The 11299-nt window shown below is 39.3% G+C and overlaps 1 protein-coding gene across 1 annotated transcript; it reads left to right on the top strand.

The window, feature by feature from the left end:
- The first annotated feature begins 1383 nt into the window (after nucleotides 1-1383).
- On the top strand, nucleotides 1384-11282 carry comta (catechol-O-methyltransferase a). Its single transcript, XM_064956435.1, has 6 exons — nucleotides 1384-1787; nucleotides 7298-7469; nucleotides 7676-7793; nucleotides 8202-8395; nucleotides 8560-8691; nucleotides 8803-11282. The coding sequence occupies exons 2-6, from the start codon at nucleotides 7299-7301 to the stop codon at nucleotides 8980-8982; spliced, it is 795 nt and encodes a 264-aa protein (XP_064812507.1). The 5' UTR covers nucleotides 1384-1787; nucleotide 7298; the 3' UTR covers nucleotides 8983-11282.
- Nucleotides 11283-11299: the final 17 nt, after the last annotated feature.

Genomic DNA, 11299 nt, shown 5'->3' with positions numbered 1-11299 from the left:
CACAGACCAAAAATTCTCTGGGCCAGTTTCAAACAAGTTAATACAGAAAATAAACTCCCTGACTATACTCATTCAATCTGAAATAACCTATGATTTGAAAACAGACCTAAAAGTTAGCTTAATAACCATGGTGACGTCCAGTCAGTCACTCCTGTGTTCCTGTCCAGGCAGAGACATCCCTGCAGCACTTCTCTCTAAACATGCCACAGAGACTTGACAGAAAACCGTAAACGTGGAAAACCCTTGACCCCGGAAGACTAGAGCTAACATACCAACCATGACTGTTGAGCTCAGCAGCCCAGTATTACTTATAATGCTGGCAAGTCCTGTACTCTGCAATGGGCTGTAGTTATATAGAGCACATAGCTTTATAGTTTATGTTTATTTTTTGTTGTTGCTGAGAACTCATCCCAACTGATATATTCAGTGGACTGAACAGCAAAATACAGTGCTATAGATGGTTTATTAATCAGAATAATGGAATAAGGAAAAACACTGGGAGGAGTAGCTAAGTAAACATGCAAATGTCAACCTGGAGTGCAGTATCATAGGATAATACATCCACTGGCCACAAGAGGTCACTGTTTAGCCTGGACTAGGCTCAGAATAACATATCAATAGCGTGTGTGTGTGTGTGTGTGTGTGTGTGTGTATCAATATCACACAAGCAATAAGGCTACCTCTCTTCCTACCGATATGTGTCATGCGGCATCTTTATGAAAAACCTGGATTTATCTCTCTATGCTGCAGATAATGACAGTATTATTATTTATTACAGGTGAAAATGCACTACAATGCAGTATATTAGTTAAATAGAGATTATTATCAAGTGTAGAATGTGTTGTGCTCTCATGTTTTAGAGGCAATCTCACAAAATAACAGAGTGTGTTTTTCCAGTGTGCGGGGATGTGCTAGCTGGGAGGGAGCATCTGTGTTCAAGTGTGATGGAGATTGCGGATGGCAGGTACAGAGAGAGAATGAGGCTGTACCTCTCCACCCTCTGGCCTCCTGGTAGAGGCCCATAAGGTCAGGCAGGGTACTGTGGTCTGCAAAACAGAATCCAGGGACATTTACATGTAACTGACATTATTGATTCTATTTTAACCATGTTTTCATATTTTATGTTTCGAGACTGTTTTTCTTTTCTTCTAATTTTGTTGTAATAATGAAGTGTTATTCAAGCTCTTTCCATTCTGGCATATCCTGAGTATGACAAAATGCAGTCCGTACAGGGTGTAGTTCTCTTGCTGCTATCTCTTGGTCTATTTTACAGAATGTGTGAATTACTGTAGAAGGGGAGGGTGGAGAGGGGGAGGGGCAGAAAGCGAGAGATAGGATAGGAAGAGAGAGACAAGAGCATGGCAAGAGGAAGAAAAAGAGAGATAGGATGACAGAGAGAAGAGCATGGCAAGAGGAAGAAAGAGAGATAGGATTATTGCATGATTGGCTAAAGAGGGATTTAAAACTCTGCCCAGTTGGCTGTTGATTAGCCTTTCTCTCTTTGTGTGGGTGTGTTTTGGGGCTTATGCTATGTCACTGTGTGTGTGCAACTGAGCCAAGCTCTGCAGTTTGACCTAAAGCTGCACATTCCTTTCAGCTCACGTCAAATCTGCCTGGGAGAGTAATAGCGAGAGAGTACAGAGCGAGAGAAAGAGAGAAAGAGAGAGTGAAAGAGAGTGAGAGAGGAGCGTGCCCCGTAGTGTGGTGAGGGACTTAAAGGAGAAATAGGCAACAAAGGATAAGAGGTTGTGGAGAAGCAGTTCTTAGCGTGGAGACATCAGCAGGAAGTAAGATATGGCTCTATTGGAAATTATGTTTGAGAATTATGTTCAACAGTTTGTCTGTCCTTTCTTTGTTGTGTTAAATTCCATGAAAAGCCATGGTGAGATTGCTTTCTCTGTGTGTGTGTGTTGCTGTTTTGAAAATGTGAAAAATGTTAACTTGAAACTCTCCCCACCACAATAACAGTATTGTTTGTGGTGCTTTGCCATGACCTGAAATAAGAGGGCTTACTGACATCTGAGAACATGTATAATATCTTAGTGTAGAATTACTCAATTCATATGTATATATTAAATATAGATGTATTTTATATTGCATGAAATATATATATTTTCTTGGTAATTTGCAGAGCTAAATATATTTACTTGGCCATGTAATGAAGCTTGAACATGCCTTCAATCTCCCCCAAAGAGATTAGAATAAAATCATCACATGCTTTATTATCCCTGTGTAAACTAATATTGTCTCAGCTGACACATTCACCGCCTGTCTGCTACTGCTTATGGTATTGCTGCTATCTCATCTACCTGCTCAGTTCGTCTATTTTCCATTAATATTTGTTTGAGTTGTGAACTAACGTGAATTCAAGGTGAAACCAACAACAAATGTCCCCATGTCATTTGATTTAGGTTAAAAGTTGGGTAGAAAAAAACCCCGAAATGTCCTTATGTTGATAGATTTCTTTGTTGTTGAAATTACATGAAAACAACATTGATTCAACCCGTTTTTTGCCCATTGGATGATAGCGTCTTTAATTCACCGTGTGAACATTTCTCAGGCACCTCTATTGTTCTTTTGAAGTTGTGGGTTCTTAAGTCCTCAACGACAACTGAAAGGAAACTCCGGTCCAAAGTGTATTGCTGCCTACTAATTAGGGAGGGTTGTAAATGGGACTAATTTGTCAACATGTTGCGTTGTTGTTCTATATTGGCCAAACCCTGATATTGTAATAGGAGCACAATTTGATTTTCTTACTAGTTCGATTTACATCGGTTAAATTTTGGAGTAATAACACAAATGATTGCAACACCTTTAACACATTTTAGGAAAATTAGGATGTTCTGAAACGGATGCCACAAATGCTCAAGTCTAAGGTCATCAATCCTTTAAAAATAATTTACTAAAGTGATATGATTAATCATTTTGATCACAATGTAATTTCCCTTCATTTAAATTGACTAACACCAAGAGACACTAGACTCACCAAATGACCAATGGAATCCTCACATTTATGACATACTAAAAGGGTGTGATTAGCTAATCCTTTTCTTTGTAGACCCCTCCTCAGATAATAGTTTGCCACCCGAGAGAGAATGCTCAAGGTCCTTACATATCTTTGTATTCAGTGATTTTTAAGGTGGTAACACTAATGACAAAACCATACTAGTAAAAAAAGTATTTTAATAGCCTTTTGTTTTTATTGATATATACAATATATTAAATATGTTTCCTCACTGTCTAGCCTTCAAAAAAAAAAAATATATATATATATATATATATATATATATATATATAAATCCCCAAAATATGTCACCACACCTCTTCACATCACCAGTGGGACAAGCCAACCTGCTAGCCCCCAGTAGTTTTTACAGTGTATACAAATAGATGTGTTGCAGTAAAAAGGACATACACATGTTTTAAATAACAGTTCAATAAAACGGAGAATGTATTATTTGTAATGTTTTTGTCATTTTAACGTGTTTCTATATGGTGTCAAAGTCAAGCATTTACCACCGCAGTTCAAGAATGACCCTATTGTCACTTTACTGTGACACGGATCTTAACCCTGGGCTTGAAGCCAGTTTTCACATAATATGTGCAGAAACAGCACATCTAGAACCAAGCAAAACAATTGCACCATTTCCTTCACATGCAAAGAAAGTGCCGACTGTGGTGCATTACACATTTTTCTTACTTTCCAGCAGCTCTTCCCACTGCAGTTTCATTTGAAATGGATATTTTAGTTCTATTTCATATTTAACTAGGCAAATCAGTTAAGAACACATTTTTATTTACAATGACGGCCTAGGAACAGTGGGTTAACTGCCTTGTCCAGGGGCAGAACGACAGATTTTTACCTTGAGGATTCGATCTAGCAACCTTTCGGTTACTGGCCCAACACTCTAACCACTAGGCTACCTGCCACCCCAATTTAATTGGGTCTACAGAGGGTTATTAGAAATGATTTATGATTTTATATGCGTCGGGATTCATAGGAGGAGTTGAAAAATATTAACCAAACACCAGTGAAGTGCCATTCAATGCCAATAGGGTTTTAGTTATGATATTCATAATTGATGAGGCTGTCTATCTTCATAAGACTGTCTATTATCTTCATGCACAGTACTGTAGTAATCTTTACTAGCATGTTCTTCATCTTAACTATACATGTTGGACCACCATGAAGTTAGATTCACTCTGCTTCAAAGGCCAGTGCCCTTTTCAAAAAGTAATGACTTTACTCTTTTTTTGTTTGTCTTCCACCCATTTTGAGGTTGATCAGTTACACTGTAAAAAAAAAAAATCCAACTTAACCAATTGCTTAATCTTTAACGGTTGTCGTATGAAGGAGAAGAGGAGGACCAAGGTGCAGCGTGGTATGTGTTCATATTTATTCAAATGAACACGGAAATAACAAAGAGAAACAACCGAAAACAGTTCTGGCTGGTGCAGACACACAACAGAAAACAATTACCCACTAAACACAATAGAAAAATGGCTACCTAAATATGGTTCTCAATCAGGGACAACGATAGACAGCTGCCTCTGATTGAGAACCATACCAGGCCAAACATAGAAATAGCAAATCATAGAAAAACTAACATAGACAACCCACCCAAGTCACGCCCTGACCATACTAAAACAAAGACATAATAAAAGAACTAAGGTCAGAACGTGACATAATCAGTGTTATTCTGTGAGTTGAGTGTACTTCAAATGGACAAGAATTTGAGCTAATGTGTTGTTTACTCAACAAACTATGCTCAAAGTGAGCTGAATTTGAAAAAGCTTGTTGCGTAAAATTACAAATTCATGTTTGCCTTTGGAAGGTTAGGCAACACGGTATGTGGTTCAGCTATATGGCCAAATGCTGAGCAAACTCACAATCCTATTGAAGCTGGGTGACTTACAATTGTACGTTAAATCAACAAACTCTGCTTGTTGAGTAAAATTGAAAATGTATGTTTGCTCAAAACCACACCCAACATTTTCATATTTCCCAGAGCATGCTCTATTGCAGGTTGATTTTCATAATTGTTTGTTTCAATACCTGTGTTTTTGCATGTTTTTGCATTGGTTGATTAATCTTATGGAACATAAATAACATACATTTTTCTAAACTAATCCAATCTGTTAGTAGTTTGACTTTTTCCATGTGTTACTGAGATGGCTGTTCCAGTTTATATGATTTAGGTAATCTCAATAATCATAATCAATCATCCCTACCCTGGCAGTCATTCTCAATGCGGGTTATGGGTGATTAAAATTTTCAATTGTTGTATATCTTCCCCGTTGGATTCCATTAGGAGTTACACATCACTTTGCAAGCCAGCATAATGTGACTTACAGACTTGATGTGGCCTGTAAACCAGGAGTTTCAGACCACTGCGTTAAGGTGGAACTAGGCCTTCAAAGAAAGGCCTTATGATATACACTACCTGTCAAACATTTTAGAACACCTACTCATACAAGGGTTTTTCTTTATTTTGACTATTTTCTACATTGTAGAATAATAGTGAATACATCAAAACTCTGAAATAACATATATGAAATCATGAAGTAACCAAAAAAGTGTTAAACAAATCTAAATCTATTTTATATTTGAGATTCTTCAAATAGCCACCCTTTGCCTTGATGACAGGTTTGCACACACTTGGCATTCTCTCAACCAGCTTCACCTGGTATGCTTTTCCAACAGTCTTGAAGGAGTTCCCACATATGCTGAGCACTTGTTGACTGCTTTTCCTTCACTCTGTGGTCCTACTCATCCCAAACCATCTAAATTTGGTTGAGTTCAGGGGATTGTGGAGGCCAGATCATCTGATGCAGCACTTCATCACTTTCCTTCTTGGTAGAATAGCTCTTACACAGCCTGGGGGTGTGTTGGGTCATTGTCCTGTTGAAAAACAAATGATAGTCCCACTAAGCGCAAACCAAATGGGATGGCGTATCACTACAGAATGCTGTGGTAGCCGTGCTGGTGCGTTGAATTCTAAATCAATCACAGACAGTGTCACAAGCAAAGCACCATCACACTGCATGCTTTACAGTGGGAAATACACATGCAGAGATCATCCATTCACCCACACCTCATCTCACAAAGACACGGTGGTTGGAACCAGGAATCTCAAATTTCGACTCCAGACCAAAGGACAAATTTCCACCAGTCTAATGTCCATTGCTCGTTTCTTGGCCCAAGCAAGTCTCTTCTTATTGGTGTTCTTTAGTAGTGGTTTCTTTGCAGCAATTCAACCATGAAGGCCTGATTCACAGTCTTCTCTGAACAGTTGATGTTGAGATGTGTCTGTTACTTAAACTATGTGAAGCATTTACTTGGGCTGTAATTTCTGAGGCTGGTAACTAATGAACTTATCCTCTGCAGCAGAGGTAACGTCTTCCTTTCCTGTGGCGGTCCTCATGAGAGCCAGTTTCATTGTAGCGCTTGATGGTTTTTGCGACTGCACTTGAAGAAACTTTCAAAGTTCTTGACATTTTCCACATTGACGGACCTTCATGTCTTAAAGTAATCATGGACTGTCGTTTCTCTTTGCTTATTTTGGCTATTCTTGCCATAATGTGGACTTGGTCTTTTACCAAATAGGGCTATCTTCTGCATACCCCCCTGCCTTGTCACAACACAACTGATTGGCTCAAACGCAAAGAAATTCCAAAAAATTATAATTTAAGAAGGCACACCTGTTAATTTAAATGTATTCCAGGTGACTACCTCATGAAGCTAGTTGAGAGAATGCCAAGAGTAAAGCTGTCATCAAGGCAAAGGGTGGTTGTTTGAAGAATCTCAAATATAAAATATATTTTGATTTGTTTAACACTTTTTTGGTTACTACATGATTCCATGTGTTATTTCATGGTTTTGATGTCTTACTTATTATTCTACAATGTAGAAAGTAGTCAAAATAAAGAAAACCCTTGAATGAATAGGTATTCTAAAACTTTTGACCGGTAGTGTATGTAATGTAAAGAGTTGAATTTTACAATAGGAAATATCCAAATAAGGTTGAACAAATTCTCAAGTTGAATTGTATGTTCACTCAACTCAAAATTCAAAGTTGACTGAACATTTCAAATTGAGAATGCATGTTGGTTCAGCAAAATTCTCAAATGTTGAGCAAACTCAGAATCCTAATGCAGCTAGTTGCCTTACAATTGTAGGTTGAATCAACATATTATTATTGTGTTGTCGCTACAGAGGCCTGCTGAGGACAAACATAGGGAAACAGTACCCTAGTGTGCTCTCCTATAACAGTGTGTCTGGTCTTTTCCTCCCCAGCATGTTGCTGTCTTTCCTGGCTTTGTGCTGTGGCGGAGCAGCTGTTCTGTATGTCCTGTACTCCTGGCTGATCCCTGCAGCTGTGCAGTACAATGCATGGTGGGCCCTGCTCTGGCACGACACCATTGTAGAGAGGGCACTCAATATCCTCACCCGATCCACCCGACCCCAGGTGACCTCTCAGGCCTTTCACCCTTTGGAACTCATGTTTACTCAGTTACATTCACTCGTTTTTTAGTGCATAAAAGTGATAGAAGATGAAGATATCATAGCTTCTTTTAAAAAAACATCTTTCCCCTTTATTAATATCAGAAGTTTCTTCTGGTCTGGTTCTTTGTTTCTTCTCACTCAAACCCTCATTCTCCCTCTGATGCCCAGCGTCTTCTGAGAGCAGTTCAGAAGAAGGCAATCAAAGGAGACCCTCAGAGTGTCATCTCTACTATCGATTACTTCTGCAGGCATTCTGAATGGGCCATGAATGTGGGAGACGAGAAAGGTATTGTACACCTTGTACTCCTTGTGTTCTGCTTTCACAAGCATTTCCTGGTTGCCTCCTCTCTCAGTGTTCTTACACACTCTCTTGAATGTTGACCTGTGGATTCTTCCCTCCCTCTACAAGTCTATCTTGTTTTGTGAGAGAATAGCCTTAAGACTTATCACAGCTCAGTCATGAATGTACTGTTTCTCTGGGTCAATAAGACATCTGCATGACTGCACATGCATAGAGGGGTACTTGACACACACACATGTGCCAGAAGCACATGCCACAAGCACAGGCAGTCAAATAACTGGTTACTTTTGAATATATACTGGTATGTGGTAATATTCCATATGTTACCTAGGAAACTACACAAAGAACTGTGTAGTTATGTTAGTCACATTATTGTCCTGTCTGTGTATTTAGGGGCCATCTTGGACTCTGTGGTGTGTGAGGTTAGTCCATCCACTGCCCTGGAGCTGGGTACGTACTGTGGTTATTCCACTGTTCGTATTGCCCGCCTGCTGCCCCCTGGCACCAAGCTCATTACCCTGGAGTTCAACCCAGACTATGCCGCTGTGGCTCGTCAGATCATTGAGTATTCTGGGCTCCAGGACAAGGTGAGGGTGCAATGGACAGACAGGATGAATTCAATAGAACATACATTGTGGTCTTTATGTATGCTTAAACATTGCTCTGGTGTGTTGACTGAATTCCAAACAGGTATACAGTAGACAGAGTCAATCATATTTATGTTATTAAAACTCCCATGATGTTTTGGCAGATTTGTCTGGTGGAAGGAGCCTCAGGAGATCTAATCCCCAAGATGCAGGAGCTATTTGGAATTAAAACATTTGATTTTGTCTTCTTGGACCACTGGAAAGACCGCTACCTGCCTGATATCAAACTTCTAGAGGTAAAAAAACAGCTGTATATGTCTGCAATTACCCTGTACATGTACTGTATTACTTTGCATGAAAATGAACAGCAGCCAATTCTTCCCTTCTTCCTTTGCATCTTTCATCAGGAGTGTCAGCTGCTGAGGAAAGGATCCATACTGCTAGCAGACAATGTCATCTGTCCTGGAACCCCTGACTACTTGGAGTATGTCAGAAACAGCCCCCGGTACGAGAGCAAATATTTCAAATCCCACCTGGAGTACACTAAAGTGGAGGATGGCCTGGAGAAATCTGTGTTCTTGGGATAAAGATGTGACAGGCCTTGGCTCATATTCAATAACACCTACCGCACCTATGTTTATCCAGTATCTTTGTTTACTTACCTACTGCCCATGTACACACTAAGGAGTGGCACTGTGAAAACAAAACATCTATCTGAAAGGCTCTGTGCAATTGGGATCCTTGGGACATCCCTGGTCCATTGAAGTTGACATTTAAAATGGTTATGGTTAAGGTAAGTGTTAAGGTTAAGGTTGGGTAAGGGTTACATTTTGTGGTAGGGACATCCCAAGGATCCCGGATAGCACTGACCTGTCTGTAAGGAAGGCCTACCTACTACTTTTAGAGGACCCAGCACCATTTTGACACTACTGCATAAATACTGCAATGTGGGTTTAATTGAATTGAGCTCTCTGTATCCTTCCATCTGTCAAGGTGGAGCACAAAAAGGAAGGGCGGGGGCATTGTCCCTATTCACAAAGCCTTTATTTGATGGTTTAAAACTACTTAGTGTTGTGTAATAGGAGTCAAACCAAGATGAATAAAATCAGGAAGTCATTTTATTACCATATTTCTGATGTGATTACAGTAAAATGCAGTGCTTTACATTATATTCTTTATGCTTCACATTTTGTAAAATTGTTGTATATTACATGTTAGTAATTTAGTAGACACTTATACAGAGCAACTTACAGAAAAAATTAGGGTTAAGTGCTTTGCTCAAGGGCACGTCGGTCGATTTTTCACCAAGTTGGTTCCGGGATTCATACCAGCAACCGTTTGGTTACTGGCCCAACGCTCTTAACCGCTACACTACCTGCTGCCCTATAAATTAATTTATCAATTGTAAACCTTGCTTGTCAGGCATCAATTGTTTAATACTTGCAAGATTTGCTGAACATTCGTATTTTTAATGATGGATTTTACTCATTATTTTGAACCCATCTTTGTAATGAAGGGTTTGGAGTTGTGATGATAATGAAGATATTGAGAACAACGGACAAATGCTTAAATCCAATTAATGTCTTTATTAACATCGCAAAGGATGGGTCGTGCTTAGACAAATACCTTGCCAAACCTACATTTGACATCTCTCTAACTTAAACAACATGTACATACTAAGATCATTACTGAATTTATCATTACAAAAACATTGGGTCAGTTACAGTGCCTTCATAAAGTATTCATACAGCTTGACTTATTTCCACATGTTGTTGTGTTACAGCCTGAATTCAAAATCAATAAAATTGATTGTTTTTCTCACCCATCTACACACAAAAGTCCATAATAACAAAGTGAAAACATGTTTTTAGAAATGCTTGCAAATGTAATGAAAATGAAATACAGAAATATCTCATTTATATAAGTATTCACACCCCTGAGTAAATACTTTGTAGAAGCACCTTTGGCAGCGATTACAGCTGTGAGTCTTTCTGGGTACGTCTCTAAGAGCGTTCCACACCTGGACATTTTCCTAGTATTCTTTACAGAATTCTTCAAGCTCTGTTCATCACTGCTAGACAACTATTTTCAGGTCTTGCCAGAGATTTTCAAGTAGATTTAAGTCAAAACTGTAAAACTGCCATTCAAAACTGCCATTCAGGAACATTCATTGTCTTCTTGGTAAGCAACCCCAGTGTGGATCTGGTTTTGTGTTTTAGGTTATTGTCCTGCTGGAAGGTGAATTCATCTTCCGGTATCTGGTGGAAAGCAGACTGAACTAGTGTAAAAACTAATCTGAGTTGTGTTGGTAAAAGGACTGCATCTTGCTGTAACTGTCGGTTTGAGTTAGGGCGTGGTGCAGTTCCCATTAGAGATTGTGGTTTATTATTTCAGTTAAACTGGTGAAGATAATGATGACAGATGATAACATGGTTGAGGATGTAAGGATGGGATGGTTACTTGGTCATAAGCATCCAAATACACAAAGGAAATGGTTACAAGAGAAAGGGTGTCTTGTAGCAAACCACTTACAAACAGAAATGGTAAGATCTGCCACAATGATTAGTGACAGGTGTGGGTATTTAAAGGTTGTGAAGGAGCTGGAGTCCCTCCTCTGCTGGAGGGGGATTGGACAGGGGGATGGTGGTTGGTGATAGGGTGAGGGGACTGTCGGTCAGGGTAGGGGCAATTAGACCACATCTAGGGTTTTGCCTGTACTTAGCTCCATTCCATTTCTTTTTTATCCTGAAAAACTCACCGGTCCTTAATGATTACAAGCATACCCATAACATGATGCAGCCACCACTGTGTTGAGAATATGTAGAGTGATACTCAGTAATGTGTTGTATTTTCCCCAAATTAAAGACTTACTGCCTTGTCTCTTTTATTCTGTACTGGCTTCCT

This window comes from Oncorhynchus masou, chromosome 33 (genome assembly GCF_036934945.1).
Source record: "Oncorhynchus masou masou isolate Uvic2021 chromosome 33, UVic_Omas_1.1, whole genome shotgun sequence".
In the NCBI taxonomy this organism is placed as follows: Eukaryota; Metazoa; Chordata; class Actinopteri; order Salmoniformes; family Salmonidae; genus Oncorhynchus; species Oncorhynchus masou.
Note: the sequence above shows the minus strand (reverse complement) of the source record. Positions and strands in the feature narration are given on the sequence as shown.